General features: G+C 44.7%; 1 protein-coding gene and 1 pseudogene across 2 annotated transcripts; one reads left to right on the top strand and one right to left on the bottom strand.

Annotated features, from left to right (window-relative positions):
* Nucleotides 1-6,354: 6,354 nt before the first annotated feature.
* On the bottom strand, nt 6,355-7,893 carry LOC146712767 (stonustoxin subunit alpha-like; annotated as a pseudogene). Its single transcript, XR_014917213.1, has 2 exons — nt 7,617-7,893; nt 6,355-7,441 (listed from the first exon to the last, which is right to left on the bottom strand). The product of XR_014917213.1 is annotated as a stonustoxin subunit alpha-like (transcript).
* A 10,270-nt stretch (nt 7,894-18,163) lies between these two features.
* On the top strand, nt 18,164-19,522 carry LOC146712766 (C-type mannose receptor 2-like). The gene is made up of 4 exons (XM_085444290.1): nt 18,164-18,535; nt 18,623-18,967; nt 19,053-19,141; nt 19,224-19,522. The coding sequence occupies exons 1-4, from the start codon at nt 18,208-18,210 to the stop codon at nt 19,347-19,349; spliced, it is 888 nt and encodes a 295-aa protein (XP_085300416.1). The 5' UTR covers nt 18,164-18,207; the 3' UTR covers nt 19,350-19,522.
* The last annotated feature ends 5,160 nt before the right edge of the window (nt 19,523-24,682 follow it).

Below are 24,682 nucleotides of genomic sequence, written 5' to 3'. Positions count from 1 at the left end.
CGCCGCCCTGTTGAGCCTTCCGCTCCACTCCTCCCCTGCAGCTGCGCCCGGGGCCACGCCTCCGCCACACACCCCCACCGCCCGTTCGAGGCCGGGGAGCCGTCCGGCCGAGCCAACTCCCCCCCCCCGCGAGCGAGAGAGGAAATCGGCCACTGCCATATGCGCCCCCGGCCTATGGATATGGATCACCTTGAACTTAAAGGGCTGCAACGCCAGATACCACCGGGTGATCCGGGCGTTGGCATCCTTCATGCGGTGGAGCCACTGCAGCGGGGCGTGGTCCGAACAGAGGGTGAATGAGCGTCCCAGGAGGTAATAGCGCAGGGAGCCGACCGCCCACCGGATGGCCAGGCTCTCCTTCTCCACGGTGCTGTACCGGCGCTCGCGCTCTGCTAGCTTCCGGCTGATGTATAGGACAGGGCGGTCGGCCCCCCTCACCTGCTGGGACAAAACGGCTCCCAGCCCTCTGTCCGAGGCGTCAGTCTGCAGAACAAAAGGGAGGGAAAAGTTAGGAGTGTGAAGCAGCGGCTCCCCACAGAGAGCCTTTTTCAACCGGCACAAACGCCGCCTGGCACGGCCCCGTCCACTGGACCAGATCCGGGGCACCCTTTCGAGTGAGATCGGTCAGGGGGCTGGTTAGCTGCGCAAACCCCGGCACAAAGCGACGATAGTAACCCGCCAACCCCAAGAACCGTCTCACCTCCTTTTTCGTCCTGGGGCGCGGGCAGGATGCGATAGCCGCCGTCTTCTCCACCTGTGGACGCACCTGCCCGCCCCCTAGGTGGTAGCTGTTAAGGTTCAAAATATTGGGGATGGAGACAAGAGAAAAAACCACAATAACAACACTGGTCCGGCCGGGTTGAGTCAAACGATGATTTAATGATCACACACGTGGGAGATGGACACTGATGCAGACAGCCTCAAAATCTCAAAATGGTGGAGCATTGCTCAAACTTTTATAGCCTCTGGTGCCTCCACCTTATCATAAAAAGCCTAAACATTCACATGCTCTCTCTCACACAGCGCCTGAGCTACGACCTTGGCTCCCTGTTTATCTGCTCCTGCTGAAATGGGGCAGAAAACTCCAGCACACTCTGTTCTCTTCTACTCAGACAAATTAGACAATAACCTTCTGCGAACAGTATTTCTTATAACTCAGCAATATAATGCATCATAAAACAATATCATTCATTCACAACAAGTCAGCAATTTAATGTAATGCAAATCAGTTTAACTAATGCAATAGTTATCAGCTTCTTCTAATTCAGGAGAATAATGCAAACTAAAACTACATAATAATTCACAATCTTTAATTAGGGGTATAACATGGCATAAAATAATATCATAATTTTACATACCCCAGATACTGCACCTCCCTCCGTCCAACCGCGCACTTCTTCGGATTGGCCGTGAGCCCCGCCCCCCTCAGGGACTCCAGGACCGCGGCCACCCGCAGCACATGCTCCACCCAGGTGTCGCTGTGGATGATCACGTCATCCAGGTAGGCGGCAGCATACGCTGCGTGCGGACGCAGTACCCGGTCCATGAGACGCTGGAAAGTGGCCGGGGCCCCGAACAGGCCAAACGGAAGTGTCACGAACTGGTACAAACCGTACGGAGTGGAGAAGGCCGTTTTCTCCCTGACCTCGGCAGACAAGGGAATCTGCCAATAGCCCTTGGTTAAGTCCAGTGTCGTGAAAAAGCGGGCCGTGCCTAACCGGTCCAGGAGCTCGTCGACCCGAGGCATGGGGTAGGCATCAAAGCGTGACACTTCGTTCACCCTGCGATAGTCGACACAGAACCGTATAGACCCATCCTTCTTCGCCACCAGAACGATGGGGCTACACCAGGCGCTGTGCGACTCTTCTATTACTCCCATCCTCAGCATTTCCGCCAATTCCCTCTGCACGATTTTTCGCTTATGCTCCGGGAGCCTGTAGGGCCGTGAACGCACCGTCACGCCGGGCTGCGTCACGAAATGGTGCTCGATGAGGGACGTCCGGCCGGGCAGGGGGGAGAACACGTCCGCAAAACGCTGTTGCAACGCGACAACATCCGCTCTCTGGGCCTGTGTGAGATGGTCATCACAAGGGAGGGAGGTGGGAATGATAGAATTTGGCACCTCAGGCCCCAACTCATCTCTCTCCTTCACCAAGCTCACCAGAGAAGCGGTTTCAACCTCTCGCCACAGTTTGAGGAGATTGAGGTGATAAATCTGCGTGGCTCCTCCCCTGTCCGACCGAGCGACCTCATAGTCCACGTCCCCGACTTGCCGTGTGACCACAAAGGGTCCTTGCCACTTGGCGAGCAACTTTGAGCTGGAAGAAGGGAGTAACACAAGCACTTTATCTCCCGGTGAAAATTGCCTGAGCCTAGCCCCTCTGTCATACAGGCGTTGCTGACGCTGCTGAGCCTGGAGCAAATTCTCCCGTGACAACCTCCCCAAAGTGTGGAGTTTTGCTCTCAGGTCCAACACGTACTGAATCTCATTTTTGGCGGGGCTCGGACCGTCCTCCCAGCTTTCTTTAATCAGGTCGAGCACCCCACGTGGCCTCCTGCCGAACAGCAGTTCAAAGGGAGAAAATCCCGTGGAGGCCTGGGGCACCTCCCGCACTGCGAATAACAGAGGGTCTAGCCAGTGATCCCAATTGCGTTCATCCTCGTTAATGAACTTCCGAATCATGGACTTTAAAGTCTTATTCAGCCGCTCCACCAGCCCGTCAGTCTGAGGGTGGTAGACGCTGGTCCGAATAGATTTAATGCCCAGTAATTCGTACAGTTCCCGCAGTGTACGAGACATAAACGACGTGCCCTGGTCAGTCAGTATCTCTTTCGGGATTCCGACTCGGGAGATGACCTGAAACAGTGCCTGCGCCACACTCTTTGTAGAGATGGTGCGCAGCGGAACTGCTTCCGGGTACCGCGTTGCGTAATCCACCAGGACTAACACAAAGCGGTAGCCGCGTGCACTCCGGTGAAACGGCCCGATGAGGTCCATGCCGATGCGCTCAAACGGGACCTCAATGAGGGGGAGAGGGCGCAGCGGCGCCTTCGGTATGGCCGGCTGGTTAACAAGTTGGCAGTCCGGGCAGGACGCGCACCAGCGGCGCACATCCGCTCGGATGCCCGGCTGTTACATCCCCCAGGAGGATGTCTCTTCTCCCTATTAACCCTTTGTTTTGTCCAGGCTCCACCTCCTCTGTCCTGATTGGATGCTGTGCAGAGTCCGGCTGATTGGTAATCAGCAGAGCACTATTTAAGGCCTGTGGAGCTGTGCTTCTGGGCCCTCCGGCCATTTTGGTTGCCATACTGGTGCAGGCTTGCATGCCTTTGTATTTTGTGTGAGCATTATTGTTTCATGTTCAGACTGCTTGTAGGGGAGAGCTGCCTTTTGTTTTGACACCCTGTTTTCTCCTGTTTTTGTGTTGTTAGGTAGGTTATGGTTATAGGTTGTATATTTTGTTTCTTTGGAGTTAGGTAAGTTTCTTTTATTTCTACGTCAGGGATGTTTTGTTTGTTATGTTGGCCTTGGCTCTCCCTGACGTTACACCTCGGTCTGAACCCACGTCCCATCACCAGTATTAAATAAACCTTTTAAATTTACCATCTTGGCTCCTCCTTCTCTATCCACATTTATGTTCGTCCCTTCAACCCCCTAGACTAGCCAGGGGACGTAACACCGGCCAATAAAATCGGGCCGTTATTCGCTCCAGAGTTTTCTCATAGCCCATATGCCCTGCCATGGGGTTATAGTGGGCCGCCTGGAAAAGCGTTTCCCGGCGGCCCTGCGGCACCAACAACTGGGTGTGTGTTTCCTCTGTCTGAGTGTCACGACTCACTCGATGTAATCGGTCGTTTAATACGACGAAACGCGGGTAGGTCTGCGCGGCCTCAGGGCGCACCACGTGACCATCAATAGCCATCACTTGGTCAAAGGCTGAGCGTAGGGTGCCGTCACGAGACTGCTCCAGTGGGAAATCGCCCATGGGGGACACTTCCGGGGCCGGCGGGACGTCCCGTGAGGGACCCGCCGGCTCCTCCTCCCCGGAGTCAGTGTCGGACGACCCCGCGTCACCGCTGAACGCCGCGCACATGCTACACCCCGCTTCCGGTCGTGATCGCACCCCCGCGTACTGCCCCAGTAGCTGATGAAACCCCGGCCAATTGGTACCCAGAATCAGGGGGTGCGACAGGCGCGGGCTAACCGCCGCCGTTACTCTATGCGTTTTGCCCTTATACTTTAATAACAGCGGCACTATGGGATACCTGTGAACGTCACCATGCACACACCTCACCTCCACCCATTCTGCCTCCAGCAATGCCCCGGGGCGAACCAAGCTTTGGTGTACGAGGGTCTGCGTGCAGCCCGTGTCCACCAACGCCTGGCGTATACCCCCTCGAGTCCTTACCGGAATACTGCATGTCCCTCCTGGACCGGGGGAGGGTGCTGGGGCGCCAGCAACACGAAACACCTGCCCCACTTCCATAAGCGGACAATCCCTCCTCAGGTGCCCCGGCTGCCCGCACTTCCAACACTCCGGCCCCGGCGTTTGTGCTGCTCTCCGTGGCTCGGGGGCGGCTCCACTTGGCTCGGCTCCCCTGGACGGCACCAACGCCGCGAAAGGGTTAGTGGGGCTCAGCGCCGGCAGCTGCTCTGCCTGCCCTGGTGCCGGCACACGGCGCCTCGGGGCCGGCACTGGGGCCTGTTTGTTCGGCCTCCGTCCGGCGTCCCCGGGTTCCCCTGCTCCAGCGGCAAGGTGGTCCTCCGCCAGCGTCACCGCTACCTCCAAGCTTGCGGGCCGGTGGCACCGGACCCATCTCGCCGTCTCCGCTGGCAATCCCTCCGTGAACTGCTCCAGCACCACCTTGTCCACCAGCTTCGTCTCCCCCTCCGATGTTCCCGGTTGCAGCCAGCGTACCGCCGCGTCGCGCAGCTGCCGGGCCCAGGCGAATGGTCGGTCCGTTGTAGCCAGCCGACAGGCCCGGAACCGCCGGCGGTGGTCTTCGGCGGTGAGCCCTAGCCTGTCCACCACCGCCCGGCTCACGTCCGCGAAGCTGCTCCTCGACGCCGGAGGCAGACTCAGGGCCGCTGTTTGTGCCTCCCCGGACAGCAGGGGGAGCAGCCTCGGAGCCCACTCCTCCCGCAGCCATTGGCAAGCCTCTGCCGTGGCACGGAAGGTCTCCAAAAAAACCTGTGGGTCGTCCCCGTCCCCCATCCGCCAAGTGAAGGAGTTGATCCCTGCTTCAAACCCTTCCTCTTAGATGGCACTGTGTCATTGACTGGGAAGCCTGAGGATGAAAAACCCATTCGAATACTCAGAGATACAGGAGGGTCAAGATCTGTGATTTTATCTGATGTATTACCCCTGAGTGACCAATCCTCTTGTCATGGTAGTATTCTGATTCAAGGAGTTGAAATGGGCTATGTCGAAGCTCCTTTGCATTATGTACACATCAAGTCAAAGTTGGTTAATGGCATCTTCTCTGTGGCAGTACGCCCCTCACTTCCCATAAAAGGGGTGCAGTTCATTTTGGGAAATGATATTGCTGGTGGAAAAGTGCAACCTGTTCCCGAAGTAATAAATGATCCAGAATCAAACTTGAAGAGCAACGACCTAGCAACATGTTTCCCATCTGTTTTTCCTGCTTGTGTTCTCACCAGGGCTCAAGCAAGACGTAAAGCTGCAGAAATTGATTTGTCAGACTCTTCGTTGGCTCAGGCTCTGGCTACAGATGATTTGCAAACCCTGATTGATCTTAAAAGTGGTTCAAAGGATACTACTGAGAAGTGGAAGGATCTACATCTTCCACAGTTAGACTTGCCAGTCACACGTGAAAGCCTTGTTGCTGCTCAGAAGTCTGATCCCTCATTGACTAAATGCTTTACTTCTCTTTCTGAAACAGGAAATAAAAAGGCTTCTTATTTCTTGGAAGATGGGGTCTTGATGCGCAAGTGGACTGCCCACCCAAGTCTAACAGCAGACGTAGAGGAAAGCTGTTCTGATGACTGTGACTGGAGCACTACTTATCAGATTGACAGTGGCGAGGGCTTCGGCGTGGCAGCGGCCCCGACCAGCCGCTCCAGAACTTGCGTCTGCCGGTCCGTCTGCTCCCGCAGCGCGGCCAGGTGGGTCCGCTGGTCGGCCGCCTGATCCCGGCTCATCGTCGCCATCTCCGCCAGCATCTGCGCCAAGAATTGCAGAGGCTGGGCGGGCGGCGCGGCCTGTGGGTCGGACATTTCCCCACCGGCACTTTCCTGGGTTTCGGCACCACTTGTAGAATACACCAGGCACAGACACACGCACACACAGGTAGGTACAGCCAACTTCCACATTTATTCAAGTGTTTGTTGTTTTGACAGCTGACTCAGTCACACAGTCTGACAGCTCACGAGCCCAGCTGATCTCTCTCCTGGCCGCTCCTCCTCGTCTCACTATAAACACAGCGGAGGGAGACCATCATCAGTCCATAAACAACATCAGCTGTTCTTACCGGCCTCGCAGCGCCGCCCTGTTGAGCCTTCCGCTCCACTCCTCCCCTGCAGCTGTGCCCGGGGCCACGCCTCCGCCACATTCATTTTATATCTGACATTTCAATTACACTTGATTGATTTGAAATATTCAAATTTTGTAAAATGACGGTTGGAAAAAAGTTCATTTCCTAAAAATCTATGTTCACATTCACTGAATTCAGATGGAATGATTCATCTTAGTACCTACATGTTAACATTTGTTTGCTAAAGGACTGAAGAGGAAGAAGTTCACAAGGAATCATTTAGAACAGTTTAAAACATCAACTGATTGAATCCATGAATCTGAAAACCTGTTTCTGAGTGAAACAGACAGACATGTACAGACTGAACTGTTCAACAGTCAGAGTGTTTCTCTAACAGAAGGACACTCTTTACACCCAACTCAGCACAGACGCACCGAGCAACCAGGATTGAACCCAAACCCAGGATAAAGAGTTTCAGTGAATGTTGTGTTGAAGGTGTGGAGGTGAATCAGAGTGTCAGAGGAGACTCTGTAGAAGGACAGAGTGCCAGCAGGACAGTCCACATACACTGCTACTCTGTTAGAGACAGAGGAGGAGGAGGAGATGGGTGTCACTTTGTTATTGTACATGACATAATGAGGATCATCTTCAGAGCAGATCAGACTCCAGGAATGATCGTTCCATCCATACACGCAGTCATAACTGTCTCCTTTTCTTCTGATTCTTCTGTAACTCACTGATATCTCAACCGTTTCTTTCCACTCGACCTCCCAGTAACAGCAACCAGTCAGACCAGTACTACACATCAGCTGATAAAAATAATCAAATCTGTCTGGATGATCAGGATATGACTGAACCTCCTCCACATGTGTCATCTTCCTGTTGTTGTCAGACAGTTTAATGTGTCTGTTTACTGTGTTTGTGTCGATTATGAGTTGACAGGAATCTGATGGAGAGAACAAACACAATCCAGCTGCAGTTATTGATCCATCATCTGTTCATTGATTGACACTTTGATGATAACTCCTGACATCAGAGATGTGACTGAGTGATGTGACCGTGTTAAGATGGTTGAATGAGTGCTGCTTTGTTTTCATGAATCACATTAAAAACACACTTACACTTCCTCAGACCTGGTCTCAACCATCAGACTCCAGCAGGCTCCACCCTGAAAGGAGGAGGAGGGTCAGACCAGCACAGTAAGCATGCACACATGGACATTACATGGCTCTCACACACATACTGTTAGACACTGATAAAGGAACAGTCCAACATTTTTACAAATACACTTCAATCCATACGTGGATCAAACTGATGATGATTTCTACTGATCTTGGATCTGTCAGTACACCACTGTGTTGAATGAAATATGAAAACTATTCATGTTCTGATCCTATTTCTCTCACAGAAAAATGTCTGCCTGTGTCACACAAACAGTGAGCCATGTATTTGTTTGTGAATAGTTTATGTCCTGCCATATTCAATTGTAGAAGAGCAGCAGAATATTCAGTACCTCACCCTCAAAACGCTTCATCATGATGTAGCATCATGATCCTTCCCACAGGAAATAATTGTCATGGATTTAAGAGCTGCTTTGAACCATCTTCTTCTCCAGGATATTTCAGATTTAACATTTCAATGCGATGATCTTTGTTATATTGTACTTCCTTTAAGATCTCTTAATACTGTCTCTGTCCTTTACTGCTGTGTTACATTCTTGATCCACCATGCTTCACTTTTTCACTTCCTTCCTGCCTCTATAGCTTTCACTGGGCTCTTCTCCAAATTAGCTTTTCTACTGGGTTGTTTTCATGAGGATGTACACATCCTGGACAAGCAGGAACGCTGGTTTGAGCACAGAGTCAAGGAGGCCATTTACGTGAAAAGGGAAGGACCATCTCTGAATCAAGCAGGGGGCCTAATCTGTCACCATCTTACAATGCTGTGATTGCAGCCATCCCAACTCTTTGTGAATGCTACTCATGGCCATTGATCAGTGGAATCATATTTTGTAGATTTACTTACCTGGACGATTCACTTTGTGTCAAGACATTGGACTGTTTCCAGTTCCATTATTGTATATCGTGTATTGGCTTTTAAAATCCCATTGTGACCTTTGTCCATCTCCCTGTAGTTGTCAGTTTCTACCACAGCTCAAAAATAGAAGAATGATTTCAATCTAACAGTTCCAGTAGTTGTTTTGTTCTGGGATAAATATTTCTGTAATCTGAACTGTTAATAATACTGAATACATGTAGGTCTCCTACATTTCTATCCTTTATGGATCGTTTCATGTGATGCGTGTATGAAACAAACAGGAAGTGATTGAAGGACACAGGAAATGTTTCCAGCTGTTCCTCCTCTATCAGACATTCCCTCCATACCTGAGAGTGTCCAGTGTCCAGCCTGGATCCTTCAATCAAGCCATTCCTGAGTGACCCGGATGATTGTAGCTCAGGTCCAGCTCTCTCAGATGGGAGGGGTTGGAGCTCAGAGCTGAGGCCAGAGAAGTACAGCCTTCCTCTGTGATCAGACAGCCTGACATACTGCAGACACACAAAACAACAATCCATCTGTGAACAACAAATTTCTGTTTTTCAGACACAATAACATTATTCAGTATTTACTTCTTTGTGTAGTATTTAATTTTTCTTTATTTATACACAAATATATTTCCAATGAAAACAGTCTTCAAAAGGACCATCTCCCATGACTGGTGGCAGAGTGAGGGCAAAAAGAAGAGATGAGAGAGAGAGAAAACCCAAAAAAACAAAACACAAACTAAAGAAAGAGATAAGCACATGCACCAGTGGCACATAAAAGCATCAGGGGTGAAAATAAGGGAATGGAGAAGAAAAGAGAGCACCATGGGAACTCTACTAAAAGCCTGACACTAAAGCAGCATAACTAAGGGATGATTCAGTGTCAACGAATCCATTCACGCTCACATTTTTTAAATCCACGTTCAAGGGCATTGTGAATCTTATCTGCTGAAAAAAAGATGACAATCTACATCCAAATTAAAACAAATTCATAACCAACATTCTCCAATGTTTTTTTTAAAGCCATATTTAAGAGTTTATGCTGCTCATCAGATTTCTGTTAGAATTCTGTTAGAATTTTATTATAATCATGGGGAATAAAGCGTTAAGATGTCTAGTTTCTTAATGTTTTACATCTAAATGTGCAGATGTGGCATTAATAAATAAATTTTTCCGCATTAAGAAAAAATAATAGACCCCTAAACATCCGGTTTGGATATTTTCTTAATAAAAATATAATATGGACAAATGACCCTAAATGTCTAACTTTACCAGTGTTAAGTAATTTTCTTTGAATACATCACTAAAGAAATGTGACTCTGAAAAATCTCAAACAATAATTCAAAGTCTAATAAAATTCTTTACGTGTTCACTTTTTTATAGAACAATTGAATATAGATTTTAAATGATAATCAGTGGAAAAGTTTGAAACCTGACCTGAGAGTTTCCAGTTTAAAGTTTGCACTCTTTAATCCAACAGACAGAAGCTTCACCCCTGAGTCCTGCAGGTCAGAGTTACTCAGGTCCAGCTCTTTCAGACTGTAGAACTGGGAGCTGAGAACTGAGGAGAAGAACTTCACAATCTTATTAATTACCTCCTCTTTGACTCCCATCACCCTCTGGAACACAAACTTGGAGTAATTAGGACCCTACACCACCGGGCAGAACATGTTCCCTCTAAGCCTGAAGGAAAAAAGAAGGAACACACACATGTAAAGGAAGCACTCAAAACGTGCGGCTATCCTAAATGGGCGTTCTTAAAGTCAGCAAAGAGGCACAGAAAAGAAGACCAGACACCAGCGAGGGAGGATAAGAAGGACAGACGCAACAACATTGTCATCCCCTATGTAGCCGGTGTATCAGAGAAACTCAGGAGAGTTTTCTCCAAGCATGACATCCCGGTGCATTTCAGACCCAGCAACACACTCAGACAGAAACTGGTTCACCTGAAAGACAAAACGCCAAAACACAGACTTAACAATGTGGTGTATGCTGTACAGTGCAGTGAGGAATGCTCAGACCTCTACATTGGAGAGACCAAACAGCCACTTCACAAGCGCATGGCACAACACAGAAGAGCCACCTCCACAGGACAAGACTCAGCAGTCCATCTGCATCTTAAGGATAAAGGACACTCTTTCGAGGATGCCAATGTTCACATTTTGGACAGAGAGGACAGATGGTTTGAAAGAGGAGTGAAAGAAGCCATCTATGTCCACTGTGAGCGACCATCTTTGAACAGAGGCGGGGTTTACGACACCAACTGTCTGCCATCTATAATCCAGTTTTGAGTTCCCTTCCCAGACGCCTTAACGCCCACTCACATCCTGGGCCATCTGATCTCAGGAATTCGCATGATAAGGTGGGGCCAGGTTTCACACAATGAACTCACCCGAAACTCTGGCTGATTGGAGCCCACACCCAGTTTCACACCTTGGCTCAGGCGATTAGAGGATCATCAGGGGGTCCTTTTGTCCCTCTGTGGGGGGTTACTCCCACTAGGTTTATATCTGGGACTCTCCACCATTTGACCTTAGAACTGAAGAAGCTTCTCGGATGAGAGGTGAAACGTCTTCAAGTAACTTAAAGAAGTCCAGACGCTTTTCTTTGCAAGCTCCTTTGACTACGATGACCTGGATGACTGAGAACCTTCACAGACGTAGTTCAGATTAGAGATTGTAGTTAAGGAAACGCTGTAAACTTTTAACTATTATTACAAGTATTATACTTGTATTGTATGTTCTGAGCTTTGATCAAAGGCAAAATCACCTTACCTTCTGTAATTTAAGATTAAGATCTCTTATTCGAGATCTCCCAAAATTAAATGTAGCGCCATTTTTCTCTCATGTAACCATACCTATGCTACTTTAAACCCATAAATTCTGTAAGTGACGTGTCTTGATGCTTTAAGAAGCATAAGCAAGGTTACATAAAGGTGAATCTACTTCACCAGCATTCAAATCACTAGGAATATCAAGCTGTTAAAGTAGGTTTTAAAAGAAAGGCAAATGAGGTTAGATGTGGTTCTAGGAACAAACAACATGTTTAGTAGGAAGATGTCGGGAAGGATTATAGAGTGTGTGCTCATAAATTGTCTTCATGATTCAGAGAATTGAAGTTTTTATTAGCAAGCAATTTGTTTTTACATACTACTTTCTGTTGTCAGGTAAAGAAATATCATTATTAAAGCAGAGGGACTGATTGAATGGAATTAGATATTGTACAAGTATTGTCTAAATTTTAGGAATACTACTGTGTCAACATTGTGGAAAAAGCACAATGTACAAAGCACAATAGAGATTGACAGATGTAGGAATGTTTAGCTGTTTTAGAGTTGAGAAATGTGTTAATGTGTGTATTTAGTATTATTGTAGAGACACTGACACTGCCCTCAATGTAATAAAGGCCTGATTGTGTCATGAACTTAGGAGTAGATTTTAGGAGACCCTCCCCAGTTGGACTGTGAAACTAAGACAAAGATGGCCCAGGATGTGAATGAGCGACCATCTTTGAACAGAGGATCATCAGGGGGTCCTTTTTGTCCCTCTGTGGGGGTTACTCCCACTAGGTTTATATCTGGCACTCTCCACCATTTGACCTTAGAACTGAAGAAGCTTCTCGGATGAGAGGTGAAACGTCTTCAAGTAACTTAAAGAAGTCCAGAGGCTTTTCTTTGCAAACTCCTTCGACTAATCTGAACTACCATTAACTTCACATGTCTCGATTTTCTAGAGGATATTCACTCTGTTTTTGTGTCCTCATTTGACAGTAAAATCTGTTAGAAGATTAAATAAAAACCTTGTTTAAAGCTTCAGGCATGTTAGAATTTATTCTTTTATAGGACATAAGTAGACAGAGACTAGACTAGAGATGGCACCAGAAGTATGGCTGACTCTCTGAGAGAAAAAAACAGAGCAACCAATCAGTTATTAGGGAATGGCCACCGCTCGCATTACAGGCCTGACAAGAGATGGTTGCCATGGTGATGTTAGAAGCAATGTCTCCTTATAGGGAGATGTCTGAAAGGTGCAGGAGATGAAACATGAACTTTTGAGCTTTTTGACCAATCACGTTAACATTCTGTTTTTATGACATGTAATAAAAGTGTTTACTGTCTGGGTGAGGCAGCACTCTGTGTCAGAGCCAGAGAGACGCAGGTCCATGGTACCGCTCAAAACTAATTTAAAATTCTAAATCTTTGATAATAAATTATAAAAAAGTATAATTTAAAACATATTTGTCTTCTTCTCTGAGAGAAGAGTCAACAGATGAAAAAATAAACTGCCAGGTAAGTTATACATCATTACTTTATTAATGATAAAACTTATAAATGATTATTTAAAAATTTTTAAGACATGATAGATACATGTAAACATTGAAAAACTATTGCATATGATTATTTTGCAAATATACATATTAAACACATACCAAGCAGCTATTAGAATGGAGATAAGAAATTTTAAATGATAAAAATCTTATATCATAAATAAATATGGCACAGTAATCGTAATGACTGTATCTATTATATAGATGCAAAGAATGGAAGAAACCTGTTTACTGCTCATCCTACTGCTCTCAGGTCAGTAATAATTATCTTAAGCATTCAAATTATAGCATATGAACACACAGTGACAGACTGAAACCATTTGGGTAATTTCATTACATGTAAGGGTTTTAAAATGTAATTTATTAAAACATCCGCCACAAGTACAAAGACAAAACCTTTTTCTCCTTTTACCAAAATACCTGCATTCACTTTTTTGAAACATTATATAAACATTCTAAAAGGAATTTATGACAAAAAATCCCTCCTAAGACCTGAACTCTTCCACGGCATGCATTTTTAATTTCTCTTTGATATCTGGGAATATTGGGGCCTGATGAATGCAAAAACAAAGAATTACCAAATCTTTTTTTTTTTTTACCTGATTTTTGTTTCTAAGAAAAATGAGAGCCACATATCAGGATATTCGTTTAAAAGATCGATAGAACAGTAGCAGTATGATGTCCTCGTAAGTGGATATTAGGCCATTGTTGAGCAAAATTTATTATTTTGGTCTAAATAACCCAATATTCAATTCAATTTTATTTATATAGCGCCAAATCACAACAAAAGTCACCTCAAGGTGCTTCATAGATACAGAGAAAAACCCAAAAATCATATGACCCCCTATGAGCAAGCACTTTGGCGACAGTGGGAAGGAAAAACTCCCTTTTAACAGGAAGAAACCTCCGGCAGAACCAGGCTCAGGGAGGGGCGGGGCCATCTGCTGCGACCGGTTGGGGTGAGAGAAGGAAAACAGGATAAAGACATGCTGTGGAAGAGAGACAGAGATTAATAACAGATATGATTCAATGCGGAGAGGTCTGTTAATACATAGTGAGTGAGAAAGGTGACTGGAAAGGAAAAACTCAATGCATCATGGGAATCCCCTGGCAGCCTACGTCTATTGCAGCATAACTAAGGGAGGATTCAGGGTCACCTGGTCCAGCCCTAACTATATGCTTTAGCAAAAAGGAAAGTTTTAAGCCTAATCTTGAAAGTAGAGATAGTGTCTGTCTCCCGAATCCAAACTGGAAGCTGGTTCCACAGAAGAGGGGCCTGAAAACTGAAGGCTCTCCCTCCCATTCTACTTTTAAATACTCTAGGAACAACAAGTAGGACTGCAGAGCGAGAGCGAAGTGCTCTAATAGGGTGATATGGTACTACAAGGTCATTAAGATAAGATGGGGCCTGATTATTTAAGACCTTGTATGTGAGGAGCAGGATTTTGAATTCAATTCTGGACTTAACAGGAAGCCAATGAAGGGAACCCAAAACAGGAGAAATATGCTCTCTCTTTCTAGTCCCTGTCAGGACTCTTGCTGCAGCATTTTGGATAAGCTGAAGGCTTTTCAGCAAGTTTTTTGGACATCCTGAATGCAGCTTCTCCGTGTCTGGTTCTGACTCTGGGAACTGATAAAAGACCGGATCCAGATGACCTGAGGGATCTGGAAGGTTCATACTGGGTCAGGAGGTCACTGATGTATTTTGGTCCTAAACCATTCAGAGCTTTATAGACCAGCATCAGAACTTTAAAGTCTATCCTCTGACGGACAGGCAGCCAGTGTAAAGACCTCAGAGCTGGACTGATGTTGTCCACTTTTTTGGTCTTAGTGAGGACTCGAGCAGCAGAGTTCTGAATGAGCTGTAGTTGTCTGACTGATTTTTTAGGTAGACCTGTAAAGATGCTGTTACAGTAATCAAGCCTACTAAAGATGAATGCATGGACTAGTTTTTCCAGGTCCTGTTGAGACATCAGATCTTTTATCCTTGAAATATTCTTGAGGTGATAGTAAGCTGACTTTGTTATTGTCTTAATGTGTTTTTCTAAGTTTAGGTCTGCATCCATCACTACACCCAAATTTCTCGCCTGGTTTGTGGTTTTTAGATGTATAGATTGAAGTTCTCTGGTGACCTGTAATCGTTTTTCTTTGGCACCAAAGACTATTACTTTAGTTTTGTTTTTGTTTAGCTTGTTTTTGTTTTGTTTTAGAAAATTGTGGCACAACCAGTCATTAATTTCCTCAATGCATTTACCAAGAGCCTGTACAGGGCCTTGGTCTCCTGGTGACATTGTGATATATATTTGTGTGTCATCTGCATAGCTATGATAGTTTATTTTGTTGTTCTTTATAATCTGTGCCAGTGGGAGCATGTAAATGTTAAACAGAAGGGGTCCCAAGATGGAACCTTGGGGAACTCCACATGTCTGCTCAGATGTGAAGTTACCTATTGATACAAAGTATTTCCTGTTTTCTAAGTATGTTTAGTACAGTTCCTGAAAGACCTGTCCAGTTCTCCAGTCATTTGAGTAATATGTTGTGGTCAACTGTATCAAATGCTGCACTGAGATCCAGTAAAACTAAGACTGACATTTTGCCACTGTCTGTATTCAGACATATTTCTCATTAAACACTTTGGTCAGAGCGGTTTCAGTGCTGTGGTTCTGTCTAAAACCTGACTGGAAGGCATCATAGCAGTTATTCTGTTTTAAGAAGTAACTGAGCTGTTGAGAAACTGCTTTTTCAATGATCTTACTTAAAAATGGGAGATTTGAGATCGGCCTGTAGTTGTTCATTTGTGTCTTGTCAAGATTGTCCTTTTTCAGTATAGGTTTTATTACAGCAGTTTTTAGTGATTCTGGAAACACACCTGATAATAAAGAAAAGTTGACGATCTGTAACAGGTCTGACTCTAAAGTCTTTGAGACCTTTTTGAAAAAACTGGCTGCAGACCCTGAATTGGGATACAGCCTATAAATACACAGAAGGGAACGCGGAAACTACACACAGGAGGGAGGCACAGCTGATTGTGATCGACAAGAGGAGACAGGGGAAACGCAAACTGAACACACTGGCATAAGACACAGACAGACCTTCACAATAAAACAGGAAACTCAAAACACACGCAAAGACACAGACTTAGAGATGCGGGCTTTATGTGGAGACTTGACTACACTAGAGGGGATACAAAGGTAGGGATGACACAGAACAGAGGGAGCACAGAATTAACAAAACCTACGAATCAGGACTCAGGAAGTACCACGAAACTTGAGAGCTAGAAACACTATCACAGAAACCCAAAACACAAACAGTCACAAACCATGATGAAATCAAAAGTAAAAGTACAAAAACCAAAAACTCTGGGTCACCGACCCAGGACCATAACATTTTATCAATCCCTCGGGTGGGTTCCTCCTTGGTTTTCACACCACTGAATAAACGTCAAACAAAAAACTGATTTAGAAGCGTGAGATGGTTGAGAATTTACACCAGTGTCGTTTTATATTTGATATACGAGCAGATGGCTGAGTTTATTAAACTCCACCGAGACGGCGGTGAAAGCTAGACCGTCCAGTTTCACAGCTGTTTACTTCCGGCTTACCCAACCTTCTGAGGACCCGGCCCACGTAGACCGCAAAGACCGGGTCCTCAGGAGGATGCAGCCTACGAATTTGGACCTTGTGGGTTGGAACGGGAACAGCAAGTGATACTCTACCACAGCGAGAGTGAACACCAAGTGACAGTGCCACCCGAAGGTACCAACAGGAACCATCACTTGCCCTGGCTTCAGAGGGTTGAAAACTAGTTGTACATTGTTGCATTACATGTAGTTGTTGCAGTTTAACAACAGAGAAGAGAAAAATAAATAGCATAAAAACTATAGTTCTATTTTCTGTTGTCTTAAACATATGCAACATGTGTTTAAACAAAAAAACTGTATGTTTTTGCCTCTTTCATCTCATTGCATGGTTAAAAGTCCAGGTGGTGGAATCTCTAGCTGGACATTCTTTTCTGTTTTTGTTCCATTCATTTAGATTAAATATGTTTGTGTTTGACAACACACAGTGATGTGAAATACAGACTTTCCAAAATGTGTTAAAACACAAATGACACAAACACAAATAACACAAATGTAAAAAAAAAGAAAAAAAGAAAACAAACAGAAATCTGTATCTGTAAATATGTAAAAGTAAAAGTAAAACACCTGGAAATTCTATTTCTACATCATTCTACATTCTACAAACTTCAAATATCACATATTTGCAAAAGTGCTCCGATGTTTAAATTAGTTTAAATTGGTTTAATTTTTAAAACCTTTTTAGTGATTCGTCTGACAGTCCAGTTTCACCAATAAAAACTTTGGCCCTTTCTCAATTGTCAAGTACGCAAGTACATACTCGCCGAGAACACCAGCATACTTGATGATGTCACAGGTCCGGAATTTTTACTGCCGTCCCCTCTTAATTTAACTGTGAGTAATATGTTATGAAGCTTAACTTTAATCACAGCCAAATCGGTTTACTCAGGAACAAATAAAACACTGAAATAAACCAAACATTAACATTTAGAAGTGATCTAAGTGACTTATATATCATGTTTAACCTCAGTAGTGAAATCTCTCTTAATAAAAATAGTGTACATGTACATACCTTAATAAAAACAAGCAGGTGAGATGTTAGAGCACTTTTATTTTTATTTTAGTGGACATTCAATACAATAGACAGCTACTGGGGTTTAGGGTTTGTTTATGCTGGGTAGCGAAAAGACCGCGGGGTGGGGCGGGGTTGAAAACAACGTGAGGGAGTTCGCTGTTCTTGCCGGCTCTAATAACCCTCGACCTCGCTGTCTGCTATGGAGCTGGCGGGTCACAGACGTCTCCGAAAACGTCGGAGCATGTTTGGAAATATATGATATCTTGATAAATCGAGCAGATATTTGAAGTTTACACAGCTGCATTCTCGCTTGAAAATAGCTTAAACGTTTATTTTGTGACCCAGAAAGAGTAATATTTAAAAGTTTTTAGCCCCGCTCGTCCACCATTGCCGCATTTGAGTTTTGGACGAAATGCATTCTGGGATATTTACCACCACCGATGCATACTTGATATAACAGACGGAGCGAGAACACATCCGGGACTTTTTCGCGTTCTCGGCTTGGTGCCTACTTTGAATTGGAACAGTACTTTGTCTCCGACTGATGACGTATCACGAGTACACGAGAACGCAACTACACACAAGTATGCATATTGAGAAAGGCCCTTTATATTTTTATATTTATATTTTTCTCAGGAGGACTTTCCACTCTTCCTCCCCACTCCAGAGAATACCACTTTGTGAACCAGCTGATGACCTGGACTGAAGCTCAGAGTTACTGCAGAGAACACTTCACTGACTTGGTCACCATCTACAACAGCAACATCAACCAACTGCTTGTTTCAATGGCACCAAGGATCAATGCTTGGGCTTGGATAGGGCTCTATGATGATCGTTACAGCTGGAAGTGGTCCATGGAGGGAAAACTTTTCTATGTTGGCAGTACACATGAATTTCTGTTCTGGGCTAACGGCCAACCAGACTGTGTAAATGCAAATGAATACTGTGTGGCTCTTCAGGGACAAACACAGATGAATGATAGACCCTGTGGAGCTTCTTACCCTTTCCTGTGTTACAATGGTAGGAAAAAAACATTTGTTGCCCTACTTATGCTACAATTTTATGAGATTCAGTGTTTGAAAATTCATCCTTTTTATTTGTTCACAGCCAAAAATACAAGTTACATCTTAGTGATGGAGAACCAAACCTGGTCAGAGGCTCAGTCGTACTGCAGGACATACCACACAGACCTGACCAGTATAAGAAGCAAAGAGGAGAAATCCAACATCACGCTCACTTTGAATGGATCAGGGGTTCAGTATGTGTGGATTGGCCTCTACAGGGATCCCTGGGCCTTCTGGTCTGACAACACAACCTCCACATTCACTAACTGGATGCCTTCTGAGCCTAATAACTACAATTCAATTCAGTACTGTGCAATAATAAGTTTTATCAAAGGGACATGGTCTGATTCCGCCTGTTTCGACACAGCCTATGTTTTCTGTTTCAAAGGTGAGGTCCAGAATGCAAACACTGTAAGATCCTGTCATCATGTAAAACACTAATGTTTGTGTTGTTATATGTGGTTCATTTTTAGCAGTGACAAAGCAAACAGTGGTGAAAATGAAGCTTCAGTCAGAGGCAGACATGCACAGCACAGAGATCCAGCAGCAGGTTTCACAGCAGGTCAGCAGTTCGTCACCAACACAAACTTGACACAAGTTCAAACTATGCTTCATGTTTTTCATCATCTGCACATTTTGTCCAGCTGTCAGGCCTCATGCTGTCAGAAGGACTGACAGACTTCAGGATTCGTTGGAGGAAAGTCCAGAGTTACCGTGACGACCAGTCAAAGAAGCAGGATGTGGACGGTGGCTGCAAAACTGAAGTCTGACTGGACTGAACCACTTCATGTGTGAAGTTAATAACATGCTGTGCTGAGCTGTCTCATCCTTTAAATCTTTCAATATTTCAGAGTGTAAAGTTCCACCAACAGCTCATTTGTTCAGCTGCAGTTGTAGTTTGGTAGAAAGTCTTTAATCAGAGGTCCACTCACTAGTTTTCCTGATAGGCTCTAGTCTCTTGTTTTGTTTTGCAGTATCTCTTTTTGACCACTTTGACACTGTCTTTCTGCTTCTGCTTTCACTGTTTGATAACTATAAAAATATCAGCCATAAATGGGACCATGAGAGCCTCAAACTTTACCTGATTTCAAATTTGATCAGGATACCGGCTGTAATGCATGCTGGATGTCCTCGTATCTCTAAGTTTAACTTCAATTTAACTTTAGTGGCTGGGAGCCAAATCTAGCATGGTCATAGTTATTGTTATGATATTAGTTTTAGCCTTTTACTTTTTCCTATGTGTAGTGGAAACAGGAAGGTTGATCACCACACATGATACGAAACCTGACTATTTGGAAGTAAGTCATTCATTAGTGATGTGAATATTCTATAATTATAATCAATGATAGTAAAATGTCCAATCCCAATGTTCCCAAGAAGTACCTACAGTTTATCATACTATGATTTTAACCACAGGTTAACCGAGACACCAATTCCAGCACAAGAAAAAAATAATAATAATAGGCATGTAGGTAAGCAGATTTGGGATTAGGCTGTAGGAAAATAATCTGTAAACATTATATAAAAATGTATTACTGTACCTCAAAGATAATCAATAAAATTAGAGTATCTACTGTTTTCTGTTTTGTTTTGTTGTTTTGTCTTCAAAGTAAATGTTTTCATCTTATACTGTAGTTAACATGACAGAAAAGCTTTTATTGTTGCACTTTGAGAGTGAAAATGCACAATACTAACTTACTCACATGCAGCTGTTCACATGTCCAGCTGTGAGGTGTTTGAGGGACGGTTCATTTAAAGACAAAATATATGTGAGAAATTCCTGATCTGTCCACAACCTCTCCAACAAACAGGAACGAGTAGATAGAGATGATACAAACACATCTTTTTAAAATCATGTAATGCTCTAAATCAACTTACCTCAAAATGTATAAAGCATATAAACATCTACAGCAATATTATGCCACAAACACAGCAGTACTATCAATCCAAAATACTCCATGTCTCATACAACTGAAGAAAAAAATGGCATTTACTTCCAGGTACATTCTGGTGCTGATACTTCAGGTTTTTGTCCTTTATACCTCTTCCTTGAAGGGCATGAGTCGTAATACACGGTCCAGCTGTGTGCTTCATTTGTATAGTTTACACACTCAGCCAGCGGTGGAACTGTTGCTGCAGCTGTTGGTGCTGATGTCAGAAGGAAGAGGATCTATCTATTTAACATTCATGGTGTGAGTAAGACTAAAAACACACCCTCACATAATAAAAGTATTTCTGCTGCTTGTCATATTTTTGTTAGTATATTGCCAGGGAAGCGTGACTGAAAAGTAATGAGTAAATAAGTGCTAGCAGGATATTGTATGGAATGAGAGGGACTAAATGTAAGGCAGAATTCAGTTTTAAAAAAAAGCGAGCAATTTATTTCAGGCTGGGGAAAGTCATTAACAACAAAGTCCAAAAAGGTGAGCAAAGAGAAGACCAATAAAGCATGAGGGAAAAGAGAAACACTTGGAATAAACCAAGAATACTTCTAAGAAGCTTAAGCCAAATGCATCATTTGCACAGTGCCAGCTACACTTCCTCATTTTAACCCTCAGCTCCAGGTTCTCTATATATAAAAGAAGTTCAGACGTTGTGGAGCTTTAACCTCAGCTGACGAAAACTAAGAATGCACTTTAAACTGTCGAAGAAAAGGCAACAGTTCAATCAGACTAAATTAGAACTTGTGATTTTTGATTACGTTGAACCCTAAAATGTATCTTCTTTGTCATGTCGTATTATGTTGTAATTTCATTGGCTGTCAGAAACTGCTACACGTACATGATCCTCTGTTGGTTGAGTCTAAGGCTACGTTCACACTGCAGGCGAAAGCGCATCAAATCGCATTTTGTGTTCTGGCTGTTTGCTTTTGTTTTGTGCATGTTTATTTTATCTGAAAACGGGAAAAACTTAAAATGTCACAAATCTGCTTTTCATAATATAAATATCATTAAATAACTTTAGAAGGGGGACCGGAGGGTGTGTTCCAACTACAGGGGGATCACACTCCTCAGCCTCCCTGGGAAAGTCTATGCCAGGGTGCTGGAAAGGAGAGTTCGTCCGCTAGTCGAACCTCGGATACAGGAGGAACAATGCGGTTTTCGTCCTTGTCGCGGAACACTGGACCAGCTCTTTATCCTCTCGAGGATACTTGAGGGTGCATGGGAGTTTGCCCAACCAGTCTACATGTGTTTTGTGGACTTGGAGAAGGCATTCAACCATGTTCCTTGGGGTGTCCTGTGGGAGGTGTTGCGGGAGTATGGGGTGTCTGGCCCATTGTTACGGGCCATTCAATCCCTATACAACCGTTGTAAGAGCTTGGTTCGCATTGCCGGCAATAAGTCGAACTCGTTCCCGGTGGGTGATGGGCTCCGCCAGGGCTGCCCTTTGTCTCCGGTTCTGTTCATAATTTTTATGGACAGGATTTCTAGGCGCAGCCAAGTGGAGGAGGGCTTTCGCTTTGGTGGCCTTAGAATCTCATCTCTGATTTTTGCGGATGATGTGGTTCTGTTGGCTTCATCGGGTGAGGGCCTCCAGCTCGCACTGGAACGGTTCGCAGCCGAGTGTGAAGCAGCGGGAATGAGGATCAGCACCTCCAAATCTGAGGCCATGGTTCTCAGCCGGAAAAGGGTGGAGTGCCCACTCCGGGTCGGGGATGAGTTCCTGCCCCAAGTGGAGGAGTTCAAGTATCTCGGGGTCTTGTTCGCGAGTGATGGGAGAAGGGAGCCGGAGATCGACAGACGGATTGGGGCTGCAGCTGCAGTAATGCGGACGCTGCACCGGTCAGTCGTGGTGAAGTGGGAGCTGAGTGTAAAAGCGAAGCTCTCAATTTACCGGTCGATCTACGTCCCTACCCTCACCTATGGCCACGAGCTGTGGGTAGTGACCGAAAGAACGAGATCGCGGATACAAGCGGCAGAAATGAGCTTCCTCCGAAGGGTGGCTGGCCTCTCCCTTAGAGATAGGGTGAGAAGTTCGGCCATCCGGGAGGGGCTCAGAGTAGAGCAGCTGCTGCTCCACATCGAAAGGAGCCAGCTGAGGTGGTTCGGGCATCTGACAAGGATGCCCCCTGGGCGCCTCCTGGGTGAGGTGTTCCAGGCATGTCCCACCGGGAGGAGGCCCCGGGGCAGACCCAGGACACGCTGGAGAGATTATATCTCTTGGCTGGCCTGGGAACGCCTTGGTGTTCCCCCCGATAAGCTGGAGGAGGTGGCTGGGGAGAGGGAGGTCTGGGCCTCTTTGCTTAGGCTGCTGCCCCCGCGACCCGGCCTCGGATAAAGCGGATGAAGATGGATGGATGGATGGAACTTTAGAAAGACTTCTGTTTGACTCATAACATTTAATGTTATAAAAAGATATATTATATTTTTTAAATAATCTTAAAATGTTAGTCTACAAAATGTGCAGCAATTTAATGTATTTATTCTCTTTAGCTGATAGTTGGTGGGGCCCAGGTAGACTGTGTAACTGCATCTCTACCAGTTTCTGTGCGCTCCAGCCTCTTCTGTGCCATGTGAAGGGATTTTCCATAAGGCAGGAGAAATTATCTCCACGAAAAGGAACAGGTTCGGCCATCGCACAGAGGAACAAATTCTCTTCTTAAATAAAAATGAAAAAGGGTTACCTTAAATGCATCATGTTTTTAAATTGCAAGTTCATAAGCATTTTCCCTTTCCATTTCACAATCAATTCTACCCCCAGGTCAAAATATGTATAGGAAAATTTCCCTAATATAATATTATTTATAAATACAGTCACAATCCAGAGGGGATATTTTGAAGGTTTTCCCTGTGGAAAAGCAAAAGTAGAAGTTTGAGAAGATGTGCGATCTATCAAGGAATCCTGCTTTCCAGATTATTTCCACAGAGCACTGAGGTGGAAAACATTTTCTTCCATATCACCACCAATCTCTCTCCCTCCAATGTGATGTGAATATATATATATATATATATTACTTTTCTAAAATCATTTTTGCTTTTGTTTTTCTCTAAGTTGCTTTAATACAATCTTCTAAACAAAAAAGCCTAAATAATGAACATTCCTTTTTTAACCTTTTATGAAACATTATATATATGAATATGAATATTAATCTATATTAATCCAAATAGGTTGCTTTAGCGTTTCCAAGTAATATCTATCTTTGGGGCCTGCTGTCCAGACTCTGAAACCAAGTCAGATAAAAAACCAAGTGCCATGATCAACAGGGGAGCTGCCATAGTAGGTGTGACTGATACGATTTGACCCGCGAGACTACTCAGGTTTCTTCGTATCAGGGTGAGCAGGGAAGACACCTGGACAACTTGCCTTATTATTCACACACGCACTTTTACTAAGCTTTTATTTCTATATAAATGCTGGTTATCTAACATTCACTCACATTCATATTCCAATAGCTACAAGGCTGCCCCCTGCTGGATGACCCACAGCTGCCCTCAGGAGCTCTGATAGACCAGGCCAAACACCTGGGCAACCTGACCTCTGTTAGTGTTCTTTGTTTTTTCTTTCTCTTGGGAAGTACAGGAGAATGACTACCTTTTAAAAGATTTAATTCATTTCAGCAGTTGAAATTCACATTGAAGTTCCAGCATGCTGGACCTCAATGTGAATCAGCGATCTGCTTCACAAACAGGATGACCCTGTAAGTGGGCAATACAGTATAATACCACAACAAAAACAAATACTATTATGACTCTTTTCTGGGAAACATGCAACCGGTCCTGCCATCTCCTGACTGGATCTTCTTCTGCACTTCATCCATGTCTGACCTCGTCTGCATCTGCTCCTTCCCCTTGAATGAGATTTCCATCTCTAACCTTGCTACATTAATATTATCTAGCAATTCTCGGTCTGTTGTTTTCTACTTATTATCCAAGTTTTTGTAACCATCTGCTTCACCCTGCTGTAACAGTTCGTCCCAAACAGGCTCCTTTGCGCTGCATTGTGTTGTGTTTTTAAGAAGACTAGGAGACTCAGGTTGATTGACCAACCTAGAACTGGTCCATATTTGTCTTACAGTACCAGAGGTAGTTCCAGGACACACACACACACACACACACACACACACACACACACACACACACACACACACACACACACATTACAG

Source organism: Copadichromis virginalis, linkage group LG3 (assembly GCF_057382275.1).
Source record: "Copadichromis virginalis isolate Kocher_CV1m ecotype Utaka linkage group LG3, C_Virginalis_male_GT1.1, whole genome shotgun sequence".
Taxonomy (NCBI): Eukaryota; Metazoa; Chordata; class Actinopteri; order Cichliformes; family Cichlidae; genus Copadichromis; species Copadichromis virginalis.
This window is presented reverse-complemented; position numbering and strand designations above follow the sequence as displayed.

Coding starts and splice junctions, on each gene's coding strand:
- LOC146712766 (XM_085444290.1), top strand. CDS start 18,208: ATGACCTGGACTGAAGCTCAGAGTTACTGCAGAGAACACTTCACTGAC. Junction 18,968..19,052: donor CTATGTTTTCTGTTTCAAAG/GTGAGGTCCAGA, acceptor GTTCATTTTTAG/CAGTGACAAAGCAAACAGTG. Junction 19,142..19,223: donor AGCAGCAGGTTTCACAGCAG/GTCAGCAGTTCG, acceptor CATTTTGTCCAG/CTGTCAGGCCTCATGCTGTC.